The sequence below is a fragment of the Rhea pennata genome, chromosome 9 (assembly GCF_028389875.1).
Source record: "Rhea pennata isolate bPtePen1 chromosome 9, bPtePen1.pri, whole genome shotgun sequence".
NCBI classification, from domain to species: domain Eukaryota; kingdom Metazoa; phylum Chordata; class Aves; order Rheiformes; family Rheidae; genus Rhea; species Rhea pennata.
Window position 1 is genome coordinate 26,448,213 of NC_084671.1, and position 27,762 is coordinate 26,475,974.

Sequence of the window (27,762 nt, forward strand, 5' to 3'; positions counted from 1 at the left end):
GGCTGGGAAATAAGACTGAAATGACTTAGAAGACATGTCCAGAAAACTTGAACACTACAAGCACAATAGAGAGAGATTAGTTTTTCATTTATCATGAGTTAAAAGTTATAGGCATCCAATCAAGTGACCAGAGCGCAAGCTCAAGACAAAACAAAGCATTTCCCTATATAACACAAGATGCTAAAATACTGCCTGTTACTGCAGAAGGCTGCGAGAACATCAGCATGAATTCATTCACCCAATTATACATGTTCACAGGGAAATTGGTGGCAGATATTAGACAGGATGATCCAGGTGCAATGTTGTAAAGCTCCGAAGCACAGGAAATGGTATCAGGAAAGGACAAAGGTTCCTGCTCTTATACCTTTCCCTGTTCCTAGTTTTCCCTATTGGATGCTCCTGGAATCAGTATCGTGGGTTGGATAGACCTTTGGCCTGACAATGTTGGACTGTCCTTGCAATTTGCTTTCAAGCTATTTTTCTGTTTGCTTTTCCATTCTGAAACTATTCCGAGCATAGAAGCCATTTCTAGGGCCTATTTGCACACTACAAACACTGGAAAAAGAGAGTACTTCCCCTCGCAGAAAGCTAGAGCGATTGGAAGGTAAATATTTGAGCCAGACATTAGACATGGATAAAAATTCCCATTTTCTGAGGGACAAGTAAGTTTTCCAAGTCTGGAATAGCATTTTTTGCTGAACTGACATCTACTCATGCTGCAGACCCACAGAAACAAACCAATAAATAAATTTAAATACCTTGCGGTTTTCCAGATGGTACAGGAACTGCCACAGGTGAAAGACTTGAACTCCTAAACGAGCGAAGAAAGATGAATTTCCACGCAGACACGTCCTATGCTTATCTACCAGAGAGAATTACCAACCTCTTAGCAAACAAGGAAGGCAATTTGTAGGGGATTTGAAAACACATCCCTAGTTGCGTCCATCCAGGATTTCAAGAATTAATCCCTGTCCAGAAGTAAATATTTTACTTGGGCTAAGATTCAAGTGGAAAGTGGTTAAGTCAGCAATGTAAAGCATTACCCAAGGAAGCCCAGGTCAGCAATGAGCTGATCTACAATGTCATCCTCATATGTTTAGTAAAGACTAAAGACATATATGGAGCAGGATGGTTACTGAAAGCAGCTTTATTCTAAAGCTCTCTCATCTTCTCCTTCCTAGGGTTGCAATTCATCCAGCCTGGTAAGAAGCTGAATATAAAAGAGGTATTTATAAGAAAGGAAACTTATGAAACACTAAACCAAGCCTCTATAAATAGAGGCCGCCATAAAGACTCCCAAGCACTGCAAACAACGTATTTTTCTCATAATCAGTAGGCAGTTTCTCTATTATTGCTCCGCCAACATCTCATTGGCAAGCTGATGGAAAACAACGTCTTGCTAGCTGGCACACCCCCCCCTTCTTAATTTACTAATAAAAGTTAGGCACAACACCGAAGATGTAAGACAGATGAACAGATACTTTAATCAATTTAGCTTTTCTTTTCATGGATGTCCCAGGAATAGCTTTTTGTCCGATTAATTTTGTCTTGATATTACGCATAACAACGTATGGAGTTTTTTGGCTTCCAAGCTGTAAAACCACCTGTAGCTTCTCTTGGGCTTCACCTATTAGTCTGATGAGAAAGATCACGAGACCCCCTCCCTTCTCCAGCCTGTGCAGTGCCCTCCGTCTCAATCTTGCACAGTCACACATCAAGTTTGCTCTCGGCAAATGAACACAAACATTTGATTGAATACAGGGGCTTAGGTACACGAATCATCCAAAAAACAAACACAGAACCAGTGTTCCTCACTTCTTCCAAATTCCAGTGAAGTTTTATAGACCAGAGATGCAATCTGGGAGCTTAATCGCTACCCTGTTTAGTGAAGTCTGGCAAACACAAAACAGGCAACCGTAAACAAAAAAAAAAAAAAAAACGTGCCCAAGTTCTTGAAAGGCAGATCAAATCCTTTTTGTAGGAAAAAGGGAAGAGAACCCAGAAGTATTAGTCTAGCACCAGCTTTTTTTTTCCCCCCCTCTTTTCTTTCCCTTAAGAGCTTGTGCTGTTGCTACTGAGGGATAATCAGCTCCTCAGAAGAGCAATGAGCACTACTATCATACCTGCTGCTCCTCCGAGGGCTGGGCTCTGCGGGCATAACCACCCTTGCGAACGTCTGCAGGAGAGCTTGGGGGCAGCTCCTCCATCCTGCAGACTTTCTAACACGCCTTGTGTCTGGCGAGAGTGGAGATGTCCCCCCGCCACTGCTAGCAGAACAGCTCCACCTTTAGCAAGGGAACACTGCCAAAAGGCCACCTTGGCACAGCAGATAACTAGTTTTCTGCTTCAAACTGTAGAGATTAAAAGCAAAAATGAAGGTAGCAGAATTAATTAAATGAACAATGGCAAAAAAAAAAAACTAAGCTAAAACTGATCACTAGTATTTCCTAGATACCTTGGTCCTACGGAATTTTAATCCAAAATACCTAAGGTTTTAGCTAGTTAGTCATTATCCTTGTTTGTGTGTTGAATAACATTAACCTACTTCGTAACAGCATCAATAGGCAAAACAGAGCCCTTTGTGTAAGAATCTGTGTCCACGTTACAAAAAATACAAGTGCAGCAGCCTAAATTATAAACATCCTAAACCCATTCTGATCCTCCTCAGCAGAGCCTGCAGAGTTTTTATTACGTTAGCTTAATCTCCCAATAATCCTTCCTCGTGCTGACTTGTCATATGATGATCTACTTCTGCAGTAGCCAAGGTCACCTGGACCCTGAGTAGGTGCCTTCGCAGAAGGACCTTCTGCTAGAGCAGCAGGCGGAAGACAAACGAGCTCATCTTCTGAAATGCTTCAGAATTACAACTAATATTTTTTCACCTTTGCTATGGTTCTCATTTCCAAAAGATGGCCAGAGAGTTTCTTTTGAAAAGCGGGTGGTGGTCACTGAAGACTCTCAATTACATATGAAATTTGTACATTACAGTACAAAAACAGCTGAAGGCTTTGCTTCATCATTCTGAAGCAGAATCCAGAGCATTATCTTCAAGAATGGTTTGTGTTTTCTACAGTAATTTGCAGCTCCTATTATTGGCTTAAAATTTTAACAAGGCAGCACTTAAAGTACTACAGGAGAAAAAGCCTTTGATTTTCAACCATATCTGAAATATCACAGATACAAAATTTTCTCAGTTCAGTAATTTATCCAGCACACCCAAGAATACGTCAACTCTTGCAAGGACAGTGGCATTTAACAGAGTGAAGCTTCCTTCAACTTCAGTCTCAAGGCAGCACACCTGAGACAGGACAAGACCAGGCTGCATCTGCCGGACGTCCAGCGTGAAGCTAACGGCATTATCCTCTTTCCCTCTCCACACCAAGCCCCACAAATGCATCTGAACCCAAATCTACGATTCATCAGAAAAGCATAACACCGAGGAACATATTTCAGGTCCCTCTCTTCACTTACTCAGATCTCACACAAACACACACAAATGAATCAGAGCATTGTGGGATTTTAAAAGCAGAACACAGGTTTATTTACAGTCAAGTTCTTATGGGCAGCTGAATAAATAAAAAGTTTGCCTTACCTACTCTAATTTCCCACTGCAGAAGGTGTCTGAGCAAAAGGTTAGGTTAGAGAGATGCCTACCGTGGCAGCTGCCCCCAAACCCAGCCCCTCCAAAGAACACGCTTCCTTAGTAAAACTCCATCAGGAAAGAAGAAAATAAAGTGCAAATAAAAAGGCGGTAAAACGCTGGTGGCTTGTCTCGAGGGCCAGGCGACGTGTAAAGGTCTGGCTGGATAAAGTTACGCCAGCTTGCTCACACTCAACCACATCATGGTTTTTGGATGCTTAAACAGAGCCAGAACACTGCTCCATAGCACAGAGAGGGCTGTGCCCATGGTACTTACCAAGGTAGTACCTTATTCCAAAACAGGAATATTGCACATGTGCTCAAAAAGGGGGCAAATGGCCTGGAATTGCCAGCACCAAAACACTGGAGTGGGGATTTTAACCCCACTGCATCCCCCACCTCCCATGTTCTACTGACAGCCTCCAGGAGAGGACGGATGAACAGAAAAAGGGACCAAACATCTATATTCTGGTACTGAAGTCACGGTATGACTACATTCCTTATCACAGCAGCACAGCAGAAGTTGAACTTCTTTCTTCACACTCAGTAACCAAATTGACTGTGGAAATAAAAATTGAAAGTCCCCTGTTTTGTGGCACCCAAGCTGTTGAAGGGCGTTTTAACAAAATGGTGCAGAAGTCCTGAAGAATGGACAACTTCCTGAAAGGCAGATGAAACAGATACAAGGAGTTCAGCTGACAGTGCTGGAGAACCTGTGTAAGGATCAGAGCAGCTCTGAACTAAGCTGATAACTGAAAGGCAAAGCTGCCAGAACCGTACGAGATTCTCTTTAAAAGCTGTTCCAACATTTAACAGGCTGCCTAGGATGTGTCCATATTTCAGGATTTTCACACCCCACGCCTAAACTAGGCCACAAGAACAGAACACAGGAGACAGGACAAGTCAGAATACACAGTAACTTCTTTCCAACATTTCCAACTCAGAAGTGCTGTAGATACATTTGTGTGACAGGGTATTTGGCACAGCTGTCTGGTGAGGAATCCCACTAGTATCTTCAGCTCTGCTCAGTGCATAGATACTGCATGTAAAGGCATGACTAAGTAACATTCTCCATCCAGATCAGCTAATCCCGTGCTGAGTCCGAATGCCACAGTGCGGCTACAGCCACGAGAAGTCTCTGACTCAGGCTCCTTCTCCATCGCTTTAGAGCTTCCCATTGGAAAGCAAAGCCCATGCACTCATTAAAACACCCACTCATGATGGATCTGGGCTCGGGTCTCCATTCTGTTCAGCCACGGACCAGCACCACCATACACGGAGGCACTGGATGCTCTGCCTTTCGCCCTCCGTCCAGTCAAAATTCAGACCACAGGACAGCCTTGTTTCCTTTGTCCACACTGACCACATGGGCACCCACTGGTGACCATGCGACGGCATTGATAGGAGAACTGAAACAGAAGTCAGGTATAAGTTTACAAAAAGAGCCAAATTGCACAACAGCACTTAACATGGGAATGAAATATATATTCTGGCTACAGAAGAAAAAGCACTTTCATTCTCAGGGACTCCTGTTTTTATAAGCCTAAGAGGGATATGATTTCTTTAGAATATTTAAATATATTTTATTAGAACCACACACCAATTTAAGCGTGAACAATAACAAATCCAGCCTTAGTCCAATTTATAGACTACTGACATGAGTCCACAAGGAATCTGCATCAAGAATTTCATGCACACTGATGTAAGTTTGAAAGTTGTAAGACTACAACTCTTTCATAGCTCAGCAAGATTCACAGCCTGCATCCCCTCACCACATTATCTGCCTCCTCTGCCCCTTACCTGTGATGCTTTGCAAGCATTCTCTCCAATTTCCCAGTGAGCACATTCCAGACGTAGAGGGCCCCATCAGCTGAACCAGCAGCCACATAGTTACCATCAGGGCTATGAGATCAGAGAAGCAGCAGCAGAGAGAGAAGAGTTTTCTTCGAAGTTAGCAATTTATCATCACAAGTCATTACTCCACCCTCAACTTCCTAAGCAAGTAACTTAACTTTTTTTTATAGAACATTTAATGACAAGTGTCAGACCAGCTGTTAACAGTAACAAGTGAGAGCACTTAAAAAAAACAAAAAAAATCCACAACCCAAACTGTCTTGGAAACTTTCTGATGATATTTACAGATATGCTCTGTCCCTCATGTAATCAGTCTTGACCAAGAGATGACTCTGGGCAAACCACAAAGTCTGCCTCAGGTTTTCACTTGTAAAATGGGGACAATACAACCAAACATCTTGAAGCACTCTTACTTTTTCTGGGGAAAAGATTTATCAGAGGATATCTTGCTTATATCTGACCTTACCTGAACACAACTCTTGTCCAGTCAGATCCACATTTAAATCCTTGGGCACTGAAAAATTAGAATCATATAATTGTAATTTAATTTATAAGGAGATGGACTTCCAGGTTCTTACAGAAGAGCAAAATAAGAATTTGTACATTTTGTGGAATAAGCTCCAGTATCCCTTTATCATAATGGGTTTCTCATACACCTTGCCTCAATCACATCTGAAGAAATTCTTGCTTCTTAGGCCTAATGCTTCTAAGCCAAGCTATCTTCTTTAGAGAGGCAAATGCCAAGATCCACCAAAGCAGGTCAATGTTCTTGAGACTGCAGAGAACCCTGCTACCCATGTAGGAGAAAACAAGAAATAAAACTAACAAGAACGCAAAACAACAGAAGAGTCGGAGACTGCTCTCTCCATGGAGATACTGCGAAAAACTCAAACACTGAGAACAACAGACAGTCCAAAGTTCAGAAATCCAAAATGTTCTTGTGGGCCTCTGGAAAACATACTCACCTGAATGTCTGCTTGACAGCACTGACCCGTAGATCGATGATCTTCAATAGATCATCACGGGAACAGGTCAGAAGCTCTGTTCGCTCTGAGTTCAGATCCAGAGCTGTGATTCTCCCAAACAGCTCTAACTCTTTTACTATGCTTTCAGTCCTAAAGACAGAAAAAAGGGAAATTAGAAATAAACCAGGGTCCAGGAGCCAGTCAATGCATCAAAACTTTGACTTGTCCCAGTGCACAAGAACAGAAGAACTACTGTTTTATTTTCACATTTTGATTCTTTCCCAAACAAGATCTCACTTTGTAGATGTTTACAGTCAACAAGCATGCATTGTTTTCCTCACAATCCCACCCTCTGAAAATCTAAATACTGTCTTGAAAGGCAGTACCTTTCTAATACTGACCAATATAAAATATCCAAAGTAAAGCAGTTTGCCTCTTCAGAAAAAGCATCCTAAAAACAATTCCCCCCTGCTCTCAAAAAGACCCCAAAGAAAACTGACCCAACAAATCTACTGGCTAATAATTAAAGGCTTTTTCACTGCCCTTCTCAAACTCAGCTTTCTCAAAATAGTTTACCTGATGTCCCAGAAACGAATTTTCTTATCAAAATGTCCACTCATTACACACTGCTCAGTACATACGATGTCATTGCAGCTAGATCCTGCAAACACTGTTTTTATACCTAAAAAGAAACAATCAATGGTGACATACAGGAATTTATACTGTACAAGCTGGTGAAAATAAGAGTCAGAAAACAATCACTATGGTACATGCATAGATGTAACTGGCTACACAGAGCAGTGCCCAGGAAGTACAACAGGGCAGAAAGACTCTGTCTTGGAATAATCCTGACTTAATCCTTCAGCAACCCATTTGCCCTTTTCAATCTCCTTTGCTTTATGTAGTATCTCTTTAAGTACTCCCAGGACAGCTGCTTTACCTCCACTTCATATTTAGCCAGCCGTAATTTGCCACAGTTAAGCAACATGAAACTGCTTATATGACCTCTGTTTGTAGTTCGGGTATCAAGGTAACTCTGAACTCTGACTCACCTCTCAAAGCCAACAGGTTCAAGAACCATCAACAGAACAAAAGCCAAGAAAATAAGGCAATTGTTCCTCCCAAGGAACCACCTAAATTCTAGCATTACCTATTACCTTCACTGGAGTGCAGAAATTTTCAGGAAGTTTCCAAGAGGCATTTGCATCCAGTTCAAGGTTAAAAGGGCTGACCTGGCCCCAAGTTTTAGTGGAAGACCAAAATATCCACCCCACTGGCTGAAGAGCAGCAAGAGCTCTCAGAACACAGCTGCCTATTAATTGTCAGCGCTTCCTGTATAGACCATTTCTTATTGTTGTTTCAGCTAACAGGCAGAACGAATCAGGTCTGACTACTTGCACAGCAACAGAAAACATGGTTGCTGCTTTCTTCTTTTTAGGCAAGCAAGAAGATGAAGTTATCTGGCTGATATCAGACTTCCATTTAAATTCATTAGCAAACAGAAATTGGATGAAAAGCAGAAGTTAGGTTTCCTTACAAACTTTGCTGCGGAGGTCCCAAAGCTTGAGGGTCCGGTCATGACTTCCTGAAACAATGCGCGCATTGTCCAGCAAGAACTTGGCTGACAGAACTTTACCGCTGTGACCTGTCAGGGTATGCTGAGGAGAGGGGAAGTAAATAGTATAAATGAACAGTTGAAGTTCCACTAGCTCCCTTCTTCATAGCTCACCAGTTCTGCTGTTCAAAACTTCACAAAGGCAGTCTTAGAATCTGCAGTTTGTACCTTTATGCATTACAGGGGTGAAAAAACCCATCAGTTAAAGAGATCTACCCTCCCAACAGTGGTGAGTACTGCAGAGCTCAGCCAGTAGCTGGGAGACTAAGACCACCTTCAGCTGCAGTTTCTCTAGCTACTTATGAAACCTGCAAGCTCTCTTTCACTACATTCCCTGCACCTGCTTTTCATAGAAGGATGGTAACTGCAACAGAGCCTTGCATGGAAGCTGGAGAGAGGGGATAAGCAGGATGAAGGTGGAAAAGGTGCCTCTCAAGGGTACGAAAGGGCATCTAGTCTCAACTCTTACATCTTTGAGCCTGGAAGCTGAGACAACTGACTATCCTAGGAGGACTTCCAACAGCAGTTTTCACAACTTGCTTTTGTTTACATCTAGCATAGGAGACACTGTGAGGAAAATAAACTGCATTCACTTCAAAATGCTGAATATCTGCACGCCAATCACAAAACAGATAATGCATGACTGAAGTATATAGTCAGATCTTTCAATACTCAAAGCACAGTCAAATTACACAAAGCAAAATGGGCTTGGGAAAAACAAAGTCCCTCCAAACATTCAAAATGGAAAGAAATGGGAGCAAATTTTCAAAAACTGATATATACCACTGAAAATCTGAAAGAAAGAATCATCTAATAAAGACCGCTTGTTCTTAAGAATAAGACACGTAAACTCCAGAAAGAATCCAAACTTTCCTTCTGCATCTTTTTTCTGCTCTTGCTGTAGTCGTTATACACTTGCATTTAAGTAGGGAGTCTGTGGTAAAGTTTACCATTACTTCAGCTTCACTGCCTCCTGCTCATGTGCAGGGAACGACAAGTCCACACCACACACGCTCAAAACAAGGAATGCACTATTTTATCTCAGTGAACAGTGACTGCACTCACCCAAAGCTGGTAGTCACCAGGGATACCGGAAAAATTATAGGAAGATATTGTGAAGCCAGCTGGATGTTTACACAGAGAACTTTTTGCACTGAGTGATTTATAGTCTGTTAAACTCTTATTCACTATAATTTACAACAAATATGATCTGCAGGCCAAAAAAGCTGCAGAAGAACTGATACATTCCTTACTTTCCCAAACTAGATCCAACATCTCCACACCGAGAATTACTCAGTGAATTAAAACTATAACTGATATGTGAAATATCAAAAGGTTCAGATCATTCTCAGTAGCATCTTTCTAAAATAAAAGTTTGGGGGAAAATGTATCTAGAAACAAGAACAAACAAAACTTGGAGAGCAGAAAACTTTCATTTGGTAGATTACAGCTGCTCTTTAAACAGGAGCTAAATGGGTGGAGAAGAATGCAAGTGCAAAGGAGGGGGGAACAGGAGGAATCTTTTGCAAAATACTCTGAATAAATTCAAGCACTTTAAGGCTTGCCTATCTTTTTTTACACCCAGGCCAAGGACCACTTTTCAAAAATAGTGTCCCTGACACACACAAAAAATCATTTTGTCTGCTGCCAACTCTGCTTTAGCAGTCCTTAGAACAAGGATATAATATCTAACTAGTTCTTCAAAGCCCTAAGAAGCACTTAACAGTTTCCCCAGAAGGGGATGCAAAAGTTCACAGTATGCAAAAAATGATGTAGCTGGAATGTCCTATGGGGATGTGCACAGACCAATACAGCATTTTAGTCTTTTCTCTTGTGGTGAAGACTCATAAAGAAATAAAGATTGGGTTCACAAAAAGGACTGTTGAGTGTGTTGCAGATTAGCACCTGTAAATATGTAGATTCCAAAATTACTACGCCTCCATTGGACTTGGGAACACAGGGCAGGAACAGCCTGACCAATGCTTTGCCTTCTTCAAGGGACTCACCCGTAATCGATTGTCATCGACCGTCCAGATTCTGCTGGCAAAATCATTTGAAGCTGCTAAGAGGTAAGAACCCTGTGAAAATAGGAATAATTTAAAACAACTTCTGCTATTCATTATACAAATTATTAAACTCAAAGTATTTCCAAGTCATTACAAGCCATATTAGCGCTGTATTGCCAAGGGAAAAAGAATGAAAAAACAAAAATCCAACTCACAAGTAAGGAATGATCGTATAACAACATTCAGTAAGGTTATGGCTTTTTCTCCCAAATTGTAATGTAAATTTGTGGACTCATGACTACAGATAAGAAGAATAACAGTAACTAGACCAGAATGCACCATTCTCCTTCCCTTTCTGCCCACAGGTGCTGCAGTGAGGACTAAGTTCTAGTTCACACTCATCTCTTCTTTCTTTTTGATTCTCCACAGAAGGCCCCCATAGCACTGCACAGATGTGCCTGCTAGACTGGAATTAGCCCAACTCCTGTAATTTCATTACAATTCAAATATTTTAAGCGAAGATTCCAAGAATGAGATCTATTCAATGACAGGTGGATAGACCACAGCTTCTGACTTAGAGCCCTTCCAAGTCATTCTTGATGGAGAATGCTCACCACAGGATTGATGCTCACTCTCCTTCCACCTAAAAAGACTTTTCTGAAGCAGAAGCTGAAGCCCAGTTCATCTCACCTCAAGCAGTTTTCACCTCAAATATTTTCAAGCAATCTGAAAAAATTCAGAACTACTTTCTCCAGCAGATTAACAGCAACAATAAGTCTCTAACAAGCTGCCAGTGCCCAGATGCAGGATGCTTTCAGCTGTGTATTAATAAAAGTCAGCATGTAGAATCACCAAACTGAAGAAATTGCTTCAGGCTTGCTCTACTTTCCATGCAGTAAAACACTGTTATGGAAGAGGTCTCAGCAGAAAAGTCAGATCACATGTCCAGATACAACAGACCAAGACCCCAAACTCCTTCAGGCAGGACTGTTGGATGTGGACTACAGTCATGTCTCCAATACTTCAGGTTAACATGAACTGAACACATCGCAAGCTGTCAGCAAGCACTCTGCCAATCATACCATTGCTGTGCCATGACTGGTGAGAGACTGCTGGGAGGCAGGGTCATGGAAGTGCAAGTCTCGGGATAATCAGACCTTTTACTCTTCATCACAGACCTCAGCAAAACACTTACAGGTATAAATCTCAGCGAAATATAAAAGTCTCAGCCTATTTGCTTCCGTTGTGCTCTTATGCCAGGTTTAGTGGGAAGCTGAAGACTAATTTCTTACTTTAGACGAACCTAAGCTATTCCATCACAATTTTACCAAAACGGCCAATGCATAGGTTGCATTTGATCTTCTGAATTTTGATGTAAAGATACTGAATTGTATGCAGACTGCAGCATACCAAATAAAGATCTTTCTGCAGAAATTCAAACTTATTTGCAGTTACTCTCATAAGAATTGAGTTGAAATATCTAAGTAATTTTTCAAAGTGTCAGAGCGGAAACATAATAACACATGCACAACATAGTTCATTTCTTTCACCCCAATTACAAACAGTGGATATTGTACAGATACTCACAGCACTGTCAAATTCTATGCTTGTAATCCCAGCATTACTACCAGAGAGGGAACCTTTGGGCTCACACCTATCTGCAGAGAAAAAGACAAACAAAACTTAAGTAATGGACTAGAACAGAGGCTGACACAAAGCGAACTGTAATTTGAATTCATTTAATACCCCGAAGCAAAAAGGTTTACCTCCCAAGACTTCCCAAAGCTTAACCCTCCGGTCCATGCCTCCTGTTGCTAGTAACCGGGAGCCAGGGCTGAACTGCACTGCGTTCACCTCCCCATCATGTGCATCCTGAGGAGTAGGAGGAACAGAACAGCCACCCAAAATGGAATTAGCATAGACCCAAAAAACACAGATCAGAAAGCTACAGAATTAAACCACAGCTGTAGATCTTTCAGCAGTACATAGGAAACAAAGCCACAAACTCTGCTATTGTTGATGCGCTATAAAAAGAGCAAGACAACTGACTCTTATCTCAAGAAAAAACAGAAAGCACAGAAAACATTAGCAAGACTCAGCCGTGCTAACAGACTGCCAAAGACCTTAAAATGATTCTTAAGTTTAGGTTTTGCAAGTTAAGGTGTTTAGTTTTTAAGTTAGACTAAAAAAAAATTTAAGGGAAGAAGAGGACAGAAAAAAAGTAATAGGTGATAGGCAGTAGAGGGAAAACAACTCTTCACTTCCTCATCTAGAGCCAACCACGAAACGAGATTCGACCAGTTCATGCAACCACAGAACACCAAGGTCAGGCTTAAGTTAAGGAAGCCTGCTTCAGAATAGTATTAAAAGAATCAAGCACATTCGTTTATTTTACTGGCGGTAATGCAGCTTTACTCAATGATTAAGTAATAAAAGAACAACTGTGACCTGGAATGGCAGATCTGACAGGCAACACAGGCTTAAACTATGATTCCTACCTGCAGGAGCAGTGACACCCCTAGTCTCTCACAGCTTAATGTTTTGAAGCTTGACCATTTATTAGTTACTGTTTAAAACTCACGAAAATGTCAATATCAAGATTCCTTCTTTTTCTTCTTCCTATTAAGTTCACGGCTTTATATTTCTTACACATTTCTTTCCATTCATCACACTAACTCCTTTGCTACATTCCTTGTTAAGCATTTTCAGCAAGTGTTTTTTTTTTTAGTTTTTTTTTTGTTGATTTGTTTTATGAGATCAGGTTTTTGGATACTTGTATTTTTCCAGAGTTTTTATAGAGTGATCTGGTTTCCCAGATCAACTATAGGGGTCAACATTTCAAACCCAATCTTCCTGCAAGTGCAGAAAAGCCATTCTGAACAAATGTGGTCCAAACTCCTGCCTAGAAGCTGCCGCATCCTGGTTGAAGTCACAACCTTCTCCTCCTCCCCACGCCTGTTTTACTCTTGCCTCCCTGAAGAGGAGCCCACACTGCCTGCTGGGATCCTCGCTTCCCCGCATCTGCCGAAACCTCTGCTCCGCTGTCCACTTGGGCTAGATGCAGCAACTAAATGATGATCTCTAGCAGGAACGCAGAGATTACCATGAAATGGGCAGGGAATCCTCCTCCAAGTATTGCAGCACTAGTCAAACATCACCTTCATCCTGCTACAGTCTGACAAACTTATTAACCGCCCATGCTCCTGCTCCAATTGGGGAACTGGACCAGGGCAATACCCCCGAGACCATGGGTCAAGACTGTCTACTGTGATTTCAAGTGATCTTACAGGCGATCAGTAGAACAGTCAAGACAACACAACATCTCATATGCTTCTGGAAACCCCTACATATATGGCTTTGCATTACCTTGCATGACAAATTTACCCCAAATTTCTATCTATTGACCAGCCATGCTTGCTGAATACAGTTGGAGACAGACAGGGGTGTGTCATGATACTGCAACCACAAACACCTCCTGTGAAGCTCCTTATTTGAGCCAGCTTCAGGCTGTTGCAGAGGCTATGGCCCTGTTTTCACTTAGTGTAACACTGCTACTTCCCCACCCCAAGACTTCAAGACTTCCAGTAAAGAAGATAACAGAGCAGTCTGGGCTGCCTCTAGGTTGCAGCGAGCCACTGTACGGGATAGCTACAAAGCAAGCAGCATTTTATATCCGTGCTAGCACTGGAGAAAGTTCTTCATGCTTTGCTTAAGAGTTAGAGGAATGTTCAAACAAGCAGTTGCTTCACAAGACAAGTTTACCACAGTACCTTCCATTTCAAAAGGCAATGCCCTTCACAGAAATTTAAGTTTGGCCTTGTGAAGCCAAAATAACACATAAATGAGGTCTCAGCTTGAAAACTTTAGATCACACACAACAAATAAAGACACTCCAGTACCGCAAGCTCCTCTTAAGCAATTCTGTTGGATGACATTCAGTGCCACAACTCCCTTCACTATGGAGAACTGGAACTGAATTAATCCCAAGCTGTCAGCAGTCCCTTCCTCCATCATAGCTCTACTACCGCATGACAGAACTGGGACTACTGGGAGCCAAGAGGGTAATGGAGTGTAATTCCCCTGTGCCCTCAGACCTTTTACTAGTCATCATCGACCTCAGGAAGATACACCTCAACTACAAACATAATGTACAACCACATTTGGGAGAGCACTGGCTTTGAGAAACATTCAGGCTAAGGAATTAATTGGCTGAACTATGCTACCAAATCACAAATTCCTTCCTGTTTGTCAGTTTTCAGCAGATCAATTAGCAATTCTCTCTAAGATAAAGATAGCATTTGCTTCCTCCACAGGCAGTAAAAGGCAGCAGAAATGAGAATTCCTTCCATACTTACAAAGACACATATGGCAGTAGTGGGCACCCTCACTTCTTTACTGGAACCTGGATGTGGCTCTGCATTTTCCTGGGGAGCAGGGAACGAGGATAAAGAACGTCTCCTGAGTTGAGACAGGAAATAAAAGTATTTCAAAAACGGAAGTGAACACTGCTTCTCTCAAGTAACAGGTACAGATCTGGACGAATTCAGTTACACTATACAGTGACAAAAAATGGGAGTTTTTACATTCTTTTCTCTCTCCTTTCAAGAAGTACCTTTATCATATTGCCCTGCATTCACTTGCAGCTTTAAGTATTTCACAGTATACCAGCTTAAGTTAACACAACTGATTATTGACCTCATTTCTGAGCAGTCATCCTTAATATAGGGAAAAGAAACACAGGAGTGATTGCAGCTGAGTTTTGGAGAGGCTGCAACTCCATCATTGTGTCTAGGGAGACTGAACATTGTTGCAGCACTACACTCCAGGCAGCAAAATGCTCCGTTCGAAAGCTTGGACTGCATCATTTAAGCAAAGACCATCCAACTAATGCAGAGCTTGACTTAGAAGGACTGGCTCCACTCTGGATATTAAGCACATACCCCCCACAGACTTATTTTAAATAATCCTACGAAGGGAGCAAAGCATGTGGAAAATGAGAACAAAACTCATGTTTTCTCATTGCATCTCTAACTGCAGAAAGTTTCTAGCCAGTGTTACCATCATCCGAAATCTAACCAGGATAATGCAGTTGGGATGCATGTTACTTCAACGGAACACATTCACATGCTGGACTAAGAGCGGATAACGTTTTCACCTGGCAGCATCAGAAGATTGATGTCCCAAAAGGGGAGACTCAGACAGACTGGAGGGAAAGGTCAGAGGTCAGCACACGGCAAGATGGAAGAAACAGGAAGTTGAGGAGAACAAAAAAAGAAAAAAAAGAAGAGCAAAAGCTAGAAGAAAGGCTGAAATTATTTGTTCGTATTCCCTGCACCACCAAGATTCTGGTGTACATTGAAACCAATATACAAAACAAAGAGGTGAAAGTGTTCTAACCTACCCAAAGATATTAGTGATAGAGTCCAGAAGGCCTCCAGCTGGCTGGGAGAGTCGCTTACTGAGGGAGGGGAGGACAGGTTTAAACCTTGTGAATAGCTTCTCCAAACAAAGATCAACACAAACAGTTCATAGCAGCAAGCCTCTGGGAAGACTCCCTCCCCGGCAGACCCAGTCCCAAGAGAGAAAACACCAAAGAAATGCATCCATACAAAAGTCATCAGTAACTCCAACTCAGAACATAATTTGAAAGTGAAATTTCTTCAGTTTTCCCTGAACCTTCAGCCTGAAGTTTTAGACATAACAGTTTGCCAGGTCTGAAGTTTCAAACAAATGAATGCCTGCTCTCATATGATTACCTCTTACCTTTCCACTCACTGCTATTTTACAGAAAAAAAATGCATTTAAAGCTAAGTGAAGATATTCTCAGTTAAATCCCCAAATGCAAGTACTCAAAGTCATGTTGCTAGCTTTTAGAGTTACAGTTACAACAAACACACACTGCAATATCCATTTTGTTGTCTTTGAAAGGTTTTCAGGCAGTAGCTTGACTTAGTTTAAACAAAATAAAGATTAAAAATAGATCAAATCTAGAGCATGGTAACAGAGAACACAGCAAGTAATGCAAGTCTTGTAACACTATGGTGGCAGTACTGAACTGTGTTCCAGCTAAAGGCGAATAAAAATTGTAAAATAATATCCCAATGTTGCTCCTTCACTTGTTCCAACACTCTTATTCCCCTTGCTCTTCCTCAATGCTACAGTACAAAACCATCCAAGTCTACAAACCTGGGTGTTCGGCTGACAGCTCGCACTGGAGATGTTTCCTCCGCTGTGTCAGAGGTTTCATCTGTAAGCACTTCAATATCATCATCCCTGCTGAAATGAGAAAAAACGCCTCTTTTCAACCAGCCAAACAGAACTTCTTACAGAGGGTACCCACCGAGGGATTCGCGCTGCACTGAAGCTACCTTTCCAGGATTTGTCAGTGTTCACCTCCAACCCCTATCTAGGTTCATTAACTCTACTGATGTGCAGGTGGATCACAGATAACACCACATGCCTTGAGCTAACTGTCACTGCCAGAGACATGGCATTTAATAGATTGTCTGTAAACAAGTGTGTACAACACCTAAGTCCAAATCTTTTCTTTCATGACTGACCAGAACTCTAGGGATCCAACACTTATACCATAAATTAGTCCAGCTAAAATACTCAGCATATGCTGAAAGGGTTTTTACCATTAGTTATCATGGGCTCTGACAGTCTAGCATTTTTTCTTTCAAGTAGTGCTGATTTTGCAAGATAAACTATCTGAAAACACACTTTGTCAACAGGATGCCATTTTGATTAATCAGGAAGTTTTAATTCAGCATTAATAGTTAGAATAATCCAATTCCTGCTATGAAATACATCAGATAGGACTAAACTAGCTGCAACAGAGTGTTTTTAATCTCTCATTTCAGAATACACCTGCACTTAAACTACTACCATTTTGGAGGACATGAAAAGCATGAAGGGGTACAGAAAATCTACACTACGACCTAAAGTATCAGGCTGGTATCTCTATAATACGCCTGCAAGTTTTACTGTTGAGATTATTATTATTATTATTATTTTCTTTTTAAATACAAAGTTTAAGCTTTTAAAATTCTGTGAAGCAAAAGAACTTTCCAGGTTAACTTAATGTATTTTTGAAGAGACTAAACCCTGGGACACACTTCTACAAATGCTGCAGTTTTGCCTTTCAGTGAGCGGTTTACTTAAACAATACAAATTCTAAAATAATAAAATCAAGGGATAAAAAACCATCTGTGAAGCAGAGTGAGTAATTTACAGAAGCATTTTTTTAAGCAGATGACTTCTAAACTTCTGTGTCTCAAATCAAGTGATTTATGAAACTCAGGTCTTTGCCACCACCACCACAGAAAATAAAAACATTCAAGCTGCTGAGCCACAGGTACTTCTGAGACCAGCTCTAAAACAGGAAGGTCTCACTTTGGGTAACGCAGAGGAAAAATTTTAGCAGAAGAAGAAGTGGCCATAGATACATTACATGTGGGTTTCCTCATTCAACGTGGTATTATTTATTGAAGAATTTAACGTTTAGACTATTCCATGTGCATTTACATCAAATACCATGGACAAGAGAGGAAAATGTGGAGAAAAATCGCTATTCTTAGGAGCTGGAAAGATTGTCCATTGGTCTGGGACACAGACGTCAGTAGTAAACTTGCCATGGAAAGTCACACTTAAATAAGCTAATGGAACGGAAATATTTAAACATTTCTTAAAAAACTGCAAACCAAATGGGACTAACTAGTTGTACTGCTAATGGACACTCAATTTTCCCTCCAAGCGTGACATTGTTCTTATGTGTGAGGACACACAGTACAGAGATTATATGATCCTAATATAGAGACATCAGATAGCAAGAAAATGTCTGCACATTGCTCTGCCGCTGTATTTTGAAGTCTATTTCAGTTTTCCAGTAACAGTAGATCAGCTTAGTTATTCTGCGTTTGTCTAACACAAGTTCTCATAACGTTGTCAAGCTTTTAGAAAGTATATATACACCATCAACTATTCATTTCAGTCAGCTGATTAGAGAGAAGACCAGCCAGGAATAAATACACAGGTCAATACTCATGCAGCTGATGAAAAGGACAACAGAGTAAAAATGCTTCTCTCTGGCTTGTCAAGAAAAGCAACTCCACATCCATCTTGTTTTCTCTACAGTGTAAAATCATTTTAGTATGGAAGTAATCAACACATTTTCAGCCCTTTCAAGTGAATCAGTATCTGTTGCTACAGAAAATCCTAAAACACAGCTATGTGTAGCCTAACATTTAAAAATATCAGCATCTCCAGAGTATATTAGGTCGTGATGAAAGAGTTATTTGGAAGGCCAAAGGCACTGCATAACAAATGTTTTTCTGCTGAGATACGAATGTAAATTCACCATAAGAACCATTCTTAGGACTTTCAGTCCAAGTATCTATTTTTAGACGTAACATAGCTCCCTCTCCTAAAAGTTCAAGTAAGGAGCATTACTGCACATTTTTGACCAAAGTTTTACACCTAAGTTTAAACACTCCTCTACATCACCAAATCTAGAAATAATTAAGATGTCATTTATCATGCATCTCCATTAAACTGAAGCACAAAGTGATGACGGAGAAGGACTCTGTAAATCAAGACTGCTTACGGTTCAACAGGCAGTGGCTCTTTGGCAGCTTCTGCTAGCTCCTTCTGCAGCCTGGCTTGTCGTCTCCTAAGAAAAGGAAACGAGGTTATTTTCAGAAATCTTGCTTAATCCTATTCTAAAAATTACCCTGCATAGTTCTGATGGGTTTCATATTTCAAAAATTGAACCACTGCCTTAAATTTATCCTGAATTTTATCCTGGTCTTCCAGATACTCAGTGCAGAAGAGGCATTTTATTACGGTGAATAGCTAAGGACAAAACTAGTAGTCCAGTGACACAGTAAGGCAAAGCACAACCATGGCATGCCTGTAGCTCATCAGCTCTTTATGACTCATACGAAAATATATTTGTTCAGAGCAAATACGTGCACAAACTTGCAAAAATAATAGTTACATTAGTGAAGCTAATACAAAAATGTCATGTACTGTGAGACTTGTCTTATGGTTCTTATTTTCGCAGTACTGTTAGCTGGCAAGTAAGCTGAGGGAAGTCAGAAGATTAAGACAATTTATTTGCTCTTATACATAACTCATTCTCAAGACAGAGCCTCAATTCTGCAAAACACAAAAAGCATCCTGAAATTGGTTAAGGAAAAAAAAATAGATAGAAATAGAACTAGGAGAAACAAGATATAACATGGACAAGAGAAGTCCAAACTTAACACCAGCAGAAAGTTTGTCTGATCTATAATCTTTAGACCACAGTTCACTGTGGCTCAAGAAACAAAAGGGACATTTTATTCATTTAAAAGACAAGAACGCTTGCACAAAGCATTTGTCTGGGCTGGCCAGAGGAAGGAACACAAAGATCTGAAGTCTATTTTTTGTTCTGTAAGAATCAACACAATCACTGAGATCACAGCTGATTCTGGTTTTTATCATACGCATTCGTAAGTATGCGAAGAAAGAAATGTCAACAAGTACCTTATCAAATAGATGACATCACTCTCACCTTGAATCCTTTTCATTTTCTGCATTCAAACGATTGGCTTCCTGTGCTTTCTCCGCCATCCAACGTGAGACCAGCTCCTGGTTATCTTCAGTAGTTTTCCTCAGTTTTTCTTCCAGAGCATTGAAGGTGATCTGGAGAGCATCATATTCATCTTTCAGTGTCTGATTAGCTCGTTCAAGATCTTGCAGCTTGTTACGCAACTCCTGGCACTCTGTTTCCAGTTCAGAGATCTTTTGCAAATACTCTGCAATCCTGGAAGAACACCACAATTAAAAAAGGCAAAAACCAAGCAAACTAAAAACCACGACAAGGCCTTCTTTTGGGACGTACACCATCTTTGTCATGCTATTTGTACAATGTCTAACAAAGGGGCTTTAGCTCACAAGTAGGACTCCTAGAGAGTATCATAATACAAATAAATAACCCAACCAAAATTCTAGGTCTCGTATCACCCACACAGGAGAAACTGTTCCTACTCACTTAGCTTCATTCATCTGCATCTCTTTGTCTTTCTGCTGCATTTGATTATTCAGATCAATTACAGACTGGGCCAACTATGGAGGGAAGAGAATTACATTAAAAAATGCAGAGATGTCAGCTGGACAACAAACACTAAGTGGCTCCCAGTCAGAGCATAGATTGGTCTAATACTACAAGCAAGAGCATCTACACAGAAGAACACACTTTTTGGTCCAACTCCAAAGCACTTTCAACCTTGTTGAGCTTGTGCTCATTTGTCTTGTCTGCTCATATCTAGCAACAGTCTTGTAAAGTAAAAAAAAAAAAAAAAAAAAAAAAAAAAAAGCCAAATGAAACCACACAACCACCCACCTTCTCACTCCCACTTTGCTCATTCAAAATCTTTCCAGCATAAAACTGATGCTCAATGGCAGCATTGTAAACAGTATCAGTTTCTTCTTCCCATAATCATTACAGTAAAAACACTCATGAAATACAAAATCAAGCACTTTTTAAAAACCTTGCTATGTTGACAATGCACATTCTTATCTCCTGGCTGTCAATTTGAAACATCGACCATCTCTGGCTTATTTTAATCATCAACATGGGTTGCTAGAACGAAAGGTGCAACCTTTTCAATGTACAGTCTTCTTAAGCAACACATGTTGGTGATTAAAATGATGAATAAACTTGGTAAAATTAAGAACATGTTCGCAAAGTGCTGCATATGAACCATACAGAACACGGGAGGACTTTCTAACCTCGCCACGTTTCTTATGCAGTTCTGTCAGCTCCTCTTGATGCTTTATTTTCAGCTGGGCCAGTTCCTGCAGCTGAGCATCATTCCATGTGCCATCATGCCCTGGACTGGAGTTTGAGAGGAAGGAAGAAGCAATTTCAAACCCAAATTCATTTTTTTCTGTGCCAGTTAGTCTCAGAAGAGCATATTCCTGATATTTTCTATACTACATCAGAGAGACAGCTTGTTAATAAACTAAACCACAGAACTCTGACAGCTAGCTCCACCACAACTCACTTCTCACTAGCCAAGAAACTACTACATAGCAGTGAAAAATGAAATTTATGGAGGACATTATTCACACTTTTGTAAGTTTCTAAAACACAGTTCAAACTCAAATGAGAGATAACTAGACTTTGGTTAAACATGCATCATGACAAGTAAGTTTTAAACATGAGCTCTCCAAATACTGGAAGAACTGCAAGCATTTTAACAACTAAAATTTTTGCAGGGAGCTGGCAGACCTTGGAGATACGGGATATCTGGAGGCAGCATAATGCGAACCAAGGTTCTACTCCCATTCCCTCGGTCTTTCAGCCCAAGGTGTTATATCACTTTACTTTTGTTTCAACCTCTATCACTCATGTTCTAGCCTCTCACGGTGTGAAAGGTTTGGGATTTTTAATTGTGTTATCTAATACAGTGGCATCGTGGTATTAACTCAAGTGTCTGGAAACCAGAAGAACATACATAACATCCCCCAACAGTTTTAAAGATAAACAGTTTTAATGTTTGTTTCATTTGTGTTTTTGAAAGCACACAGACAGCAACAAAACTCAGTTTTTAACAAGTGTGAACGCGTTCGTATACACATACACACACATATGTATACACACGCACATATACAATATATAAAATACACATGTACATTCATTTCAAGGAAAATAGAAATTTTGTTTTAAATTAGTTTTTCAAAAAATAATTCCGTTAGTCACTATTATATGGCAAACATAACCAGGAAATTGCAAGAAACTGTTTCTGCAGTCATACTGTGTTATGACAGTGCTGTGGGAACCAGCTAATCTGTTCAGAAGCTGAAAGGTCTCCTACTGATACTGGGGAAGTGGGACCAATAATTGAGCATTTTCTCTTAAAACCCTCCCACTGTTGTACTAGAAGACATAGCAATTCCAGAAAACTACATGTTGAAACAGGTGTAGAAAGCCGAGTTCTGCAGTAATATACAATTTATCCTATAATCCTGCCCATATATATGTCTAAAGCCAGAATTATATATTCCTCCTAGTCCTTTAGGTAAAAAGCCTTCTGCCTCAGCTATCCAGGAATAGGGAATTCACTCCAGTTCAACAAATTTTGTCATATCCTGATGACAATATCAATTTGATTTAAAGTTTACTTTTAAAATGTTCTTTCTTTCTGTATGCACTACTGCTCATCCTCCTCTACTCCCAGACTTATCTCTCAGAGTAATATTCAATCAGAATGAGATTTCTGAAGGTGATTCAAGATAACTGCGGTCATCGGAAAGCTTTTGAGTACTTCCAGAAAGGGGTTAACTCCAGCCTGTGGCCAAGTGCTGACTCAGGAGATCCCATCCTACTTACTGAAGTTCTGCCTGCAGTTCCTACGAGATCAGGAATTATTCATTCCTTTCTAATAATAGTACACAACAGCCTTAACTACATTTGTATGTTTTGCCTACAAACTGAATACATATATACAGTTCCGCATTATATATCACAGAGAGTTTCAGCAGAGGAAGCAATTCCTACTAAAGAAGTTGGCTATTATGAGCAACTGTCCTGCCTCTACTTCAGTAACACCAAGAGTAGAATCCAGAAGTACTTTACTTTGGGGATTTACATGCTGTCCAGGTGAACAACACACTAGCAGCCTATCACGGATTCAAAAGCCAACATAATAAGCAGCATAACCACTGCCCGTAGGACTAGAGTGCTATTCCCAGGCTAGAAAGGAAGTTTCCTTGCAACTTCCTGCTAAAAGCAGACTGTAAAATTACACAGAAAAAGCACTCACACTTCACAACTTTCATTTTCTCCATTCTCCATCTCCAGATTGAAACTAAGGAAAGAGTCTCTCCCCGTGCTGGAGTGCTTACAAGATCAGGTAACTTAAAAAGCCAGATCAAAGTCATTAGGTACTTACAGCAAACAAACATTATGAGCATTACAAGGCAAACAGGTCAGACTATTGTGCAGAAGCTTAGGCTGGTCCATCTCCACACCCAGAGGCTGTGATAAACTACTTTCTGTCCAAAACCTAGTCAGATCTTTCTCCACGGTATACCGTGAAGTGACTGCACCTTTATCATATGTTTAGAGTTATTTATAACCTACTTTTAGTTTTTTAGTTCTCTAGGTTTGTCTCCAAGTTATTGCAATAGCCTAGATGCTGTCTGCATAATGTATCAATCAAGCCTTTCATTTATAGTGTGCAGAGCAGACAGTGGACTGCCATAAGAGGAATTTTCAGTACCTGATTTCGTGTCTGCTTTGCACATCATATTTCTCTGCTTGCAGCTTATCAGCCAGCACTGCATGCAGGTCCGACTTCTCCAGTAGCTTGTTATCTGAAAAGGCAGTTAACGCAATTAAGAAAACAACCAAAAAGCAAAACCAGATTCTTTTTTTTTTTTTTTTTTTTTTTTTGTCCGGCTAAAATTTTAGGATGTTTTAATTATTCTGTCACAACAAGGCATCACGTAAGCCTCTACCACATTAACGTGCACTCCCTCCGATGTCGACAGACTAAGGCAGTTCTCAACTATAACTCCAAAAATTCCTCCTAAAACCAGAGGCGGCGTGGGTCTGCTCCTACAAAAATTTAGGAGAGAGGCTGCCCTTGCTGAAGCGTCCCGACACTTGCCAGACGGTTCAAAGATTAGACTCCTCCCGGCCTTTCGCAGCCGCAGCCCCCCGCGGCCCCTGAGATTTGGCAGCCCGGGGGGAGGGGAGGAAGGGCCCGTTACACCGCTTACACTGCGCGATGATCTCCTCGAAGGCCTGCCGCTGCAGCCGGTCCCGCCGCCGCAGCTCCGCCGCGATGTGCCGCTTCCAGGCGGGGAACCCGGCGGCGCGCAGCCCCGCCGCCATCTCCGCGGCGCGGCGGGAGGCGGCGGGAGGCGGCGGCGCGGCGCGTCCCCTCAGCGCCGGGCCCCGTCCCCTCAGCGCCGGGCCCCCGCCGGCGCGGCCCGCAGCCCTCGCGCCGCGCCCGCCATGGCGCCGCGCCCGCCCTCTGTCACGGGGCCCTCGCAGCCGCCGCGGCGCGCCGCAAAGGCGACAGCGGCTGCCCGCGCCGCTGCCTCGCGCCGCCGCCGCTGCCTCGCGCAGCGCCGCTCAGGCGGCCGCGCCGGGCAGCCCTACGGAGCGGAAGGAGGGTGGGAGGGGGCCTCGCTGGGGCGCCATTTGGGGCGCGGTCCCGGAAGGCGGGAGGTGCGGCGCCGCCATCCTAGGAGCTAGCGAGGCATCGCGCCGCCATCTTGAGAGGGGCAGGGCGCGCTCCGCCAGCGGCGCATGCGCAGAGGCTCCCGCGCCGTGGCCGCGGGCGCCGGGATTCGCGCAGCCCCGAAGCGGTGAAACCGGCGGGATTTGTAAAACCGCGTCTAAAACCCCGGGGGAAAGAAGGGAGGCCCTGCTGCTCTGCCTGACGTTTAACCGTTTAGCTTTCCAAGTATCGCGTTAGGAAACCGTATCAGTGTAACTTAATTTGCAGCCGGGCAGGATCCGTGAAGCTTTTTGTCTTGGACTATGCTAAACCGTTTGCTCTGCTTTGGGGTAGAGGAGTGGGGAGGGTGCAATTATTAAACTGTAACAAAATAAAACAGACGCTTCATGAGATGATTATGCCGAAGGAGGTACGCCTGTTTGCTGCAAAACTACTTCGGTCAGGCGTGAAGGCACAGCCTACTTATTTTTTTCCCCCCTCTGTTTATAAATCGCAGAGCCAAATTAGATGTTTGAAAAGGTAAAACTGCTTATAATTGCAAACCTAAGTCCTAATTCTATCGATATAGTTACTGGATTCGTGAAGGGCGGTGCTGATGAGAGAAATTCGTCCTGTTGGAGCTTCTTCTCTATGTGTCTGTCTTAATCCTCTGCAGAGAAAGAGGAAACCAAACGTGCAATATGAGGAAAAAAAATACAGAAAGACAGGGCTCAGACCCAGTTACTCCTCTCCTGAGGCTTCTACGTTGGCCTTAATATATTACCAGCCCCAAGGCCTCTCACTGCCTGGCTGAGTGTGTGGTTAGTTCTCTTTCCACTTCGAATTGCCAACCACCTGCTTTCTTTCAGTGTCCCCAACAAGAAAGAAATGTCCCCTTTCCTGCATATATATCCACATAATATTTAGTGGCAAGCAAACGCCCCAGGACTCCGCAAATATCCCTGTATATTTTTTCCTCATCCAACTAAACGATGAGCTCCCAACAGCCCCAAAACAGCCCCTTTCCCACCCCGGCATCACAGCGGTAAGTATCCTTTAAGAAGATACAGGTTAGACTCCAAGGAGCTTGCTCTTCCTCTTAAAAACGTCCTAGCGAAATCAGGGTCCCCTTTCTCCTGAGGGGGAACACAGGTTCAGTTTGCCTCTGTTTTAGAGGATCCTTTAGCCCATCGTTGACAGTGGGCTTTTCTCGCTATAACTGTGAGAGAAAATAATTGTCCACTATTTCTTTCAGGAAGGGAAAAGGAATCAGCATGAGCAGAAGCGGTATGAGGCATAGGATGAATTACTGGAAACACAGTATAAGTTTTACTGTTTAAAATGACAGCTAGACTGTTCCAAGGGAAGGTTTTCAATTAATTGTTATCTGTATATCTTTGAATCTTAGAAAAATCACAATGTGTTAAAAATGTTTGCCTTTCTGTAATCTATGCTTTCCGTAGTGGGCAGGACACCCTGTTTTTTTACAATACCTGCTAACGCTGCTTTTTGCACTCCAAGCACAAAGTTCGTCTTTCTTTTTAAATGCAGCTTAAGCTCCTGGCAGCCTTTCCAATTATACATGCCTGCTCCATGTCATCATAGTCTTGCTTTCCCTTTGTATCAACATGGGTTACACAATAAAATACCCATGCACACTGAAGGTGGCTTCTTTCTCCATTTCAAGGGCTTTTCTGCTACCATAATCATTCAGATCCACCAATTTCTTCAACAGCCTAATTCAGGAATAAAAATTTAAGACAATTAACAAATCTTATAATTTTCAGCAAACTCATTCTGTGGTGAAAAGTAAAAACAAAACTATACCTTCAAGAAAGGTATGCTGCACTAGTTTAAAAGATGTTTCACTCTATAGATCTAGATGTTTCAGTCTATAGACCCTACCTGTATTCTGTGAGGTTAAGAAACAGATTATACCTCTTTGGGGCGCAGCGTCCTTCTAAAGGTATAATCTTACCCCCAGGTTACAACAGTTGCTATATTTAATTATTACAAGGAGATGGAGAAGAAGCAATATCTAAATGCAGTCTAGCACTGTGTTAGGTCAGCCAGCAAGTGGCACTTGAAAAGAGAGGCAGATGCTGCAGTCGGTGTTTGAAAGGATTTTGCTCTGTTTCTTCGCGCCTGCCTTTGTGCAAGCACAGCCTTCCTAGCAGGCAATTGCGCATTTTGTGCGATCCCGCAGTGCTTCTGACTCCTACCCCGGCAGCAGGCTTCACTCGCGCACCCACAGCAGGCTCATGTGCTAGAAAAGATCATCCCAGCTGTTTGATGGAGGAGATAAGCACTTAAAACAGTGATAGGAAAGTTCTGAACCTGTGCGCTGAAGAATATCACAAACGCCTCTCTGTGCTGCAAGTAAGTCCTATTCCTTCCGCTAGTCCTGCTCAGTAGTTTCATTACTGGACTAGGAGGCAGAATAGCAAGCGTGCCTAATAACTTTGCAGATGTTGCAAACTGAAGACTGCAAGGTATGTTGAGATGCAGGCTTCTAGTTCAAAATGCTCTCGACAAATGGGATGCTGGTGTTCAACAGTGATGGGCGCAAGCTGCTTCTCAGGCGGGAATGACTGAGCATCTACCATGGACTATCGTGAAAAAGGCAGACCTCATTTAACGTTAGAGAGACGCCGTAGTCAGCAGAGACATATAGTCAGCAATGGCAAGGCTTCTGCTGGAGACGTGTCCTGCTATAGGTGGACAAAGATGTAGGAAAGATGGAGGAGGACTACAAGGAAGTAGGATGTAGGAAGACTATTCAGGAAAGATGTAGGAAAGCTAAACAGTGTTGACAGTGGATTAGTGGGAATGACTAAATATATAGGAAAAAAATGGCCCTCAAGGGAAGCTTTAAACAGTTAGCATTGTTTGCTGTAAAGAAGAGAAGGCTGAGGCGAAGCATGAGTGGGGTTTGCAAATATATTCTGTCAGAAAAGGAAGACAATAACCTGAGATTTTTCTTCATGCGGGACAAGACTAAAAGGGTTTATAATTCAGCAAAAAATGCATTATTAGACATTAGGAAAAGCTGCCAAGGCAAGTGAACCTGTAGAACAGGCAGCTTGAGGTTGATGAGAAACTCCGGCACTGGAGGTATATACCACCAGTGAGCAAGAGCATTCTTCTGCAAAGAATTTGAGTTTACCCTTTGCTGGTGTGATGAATAGGTTATATCACTTTTCAAGGTCCTCTTTCAAATTAGGCTTTGTTCTGGATCTTTGTATTTACAGTCAAAAAGAGTGAGTATTTCCCACATGTGGTTATTTTCTTTGTATTTACAAGCTATAACTATAAAGATGCAAACTGCTGTAAAGTACTGAGCAGCCATTATTTCAAAGCTGACTATCCTTTTTGTTGCAAAGGTCTCTTGTTTCTTTTCCATTTTCTTTGATATTTTTTTCTTCTTCTCTTCCCTGTGTCACCCTGTGTCTATCGGGGACTG

At 41.8% G+C, this 27,762-nt stretch overlaps 1 protein-coding gene and 2 non-coding genes across 9 annotated transcripts; all 3 read right to left on the bottom strand.

Moving 5' to 3' along the window:
* Positions 1-3,517: 3,517 nt before the first annotated feature.
* Positions 3,518-23,992, bottom strand: ATG16L1 (autophagy related 16 like 1). Of its 7 annotated transcripts, none has more exons than XM_062582573.1 (19): positions 23,854-23,992; positions 23,352-23,445; positions 20,857-20,962; positions 20,117-20,190; positions 19,637-19,888; positions 18,686-18,751; positions 16,267-16,353; positions 15,482-15,538; positions 15,236-15,283; positions 14,436-14,538; positions 11,847-11,952; positions 11,668-11,738; positions 10,081-10,152; positions 7,997-8,117; positions 7,036-7,141; positions 6,460-6,609; positions 5,961-6,008; positions 5,441-5,542; positions 3,518-5,049 (listed from the first exon to the last, which is right to left on the bottom strand). In XM_062582573.1, exons 1-19 carry the CDS (start codon positions 23,966-23,968, stop codon positions 4,956-4,958), a joined length of 1,872 nt encoding a protein of 623 aa, XP_062438557.1. In that variant the 5' UTR covers positions 23,969-23,992; the 3' UTR covers positions 3,518-4,955. The 7 variants fall into 7 exon arrangements, with proteins under 7 accessions (XP_062438557.1, XP_062438556.1, XP_062438559.1 ...); XM_062582572.1 differs by having other exon boundaries at positions 16,267-16,356; XM_062582575.1 differs by lacking the exon at positions 15,236-15,283.
* LOC134144404 (small Cajal body-specific RNA 6) lies at positions 10,997-11,259 on the bottom strand. The gene has a single exon (XR_009959359.1). It is a non-coding gene; the product is annotated as a small Cajal body-specific RNA 6 (non-coding RNA).
* On the bottom strand, positions 13,926-14,196 carry LOC134144402 (small Cajal body-specific RNA 6). Its single transcript, XR_009959357.1, has one exon. It is a non-coding gene; the product is annotated as a small Cajal body-specific RNA 6 (non-coding RNA).
* Positions 23,993-27,762: the final 3,770 nt, after the last annotated feature.

Coding starts and splice junctions, on each gene's coding strand:
- ATG16L1 (XM_062582572.1), bottom strand. CDS start 23,968: ATGGCGGCGGGGCTGCGCGCCGCCGGGTTCCCCGCCTGGAAGCGGCAC. Junction 20,191..20,856: donor TGCATAAGAAACGTGGCGAG/GTTAGAAAGTCC, acceptor TTCCCTCCATAG/TTGGCCCAGTCTGTAATTGA. Junction 15,539..16,266: donor GCTGTCAGCCGAACACCCAG/GTTTGTAGACTT, acceptor CCCCTCCCTCAG/TAAGCGACTCTCCCAGCCAG.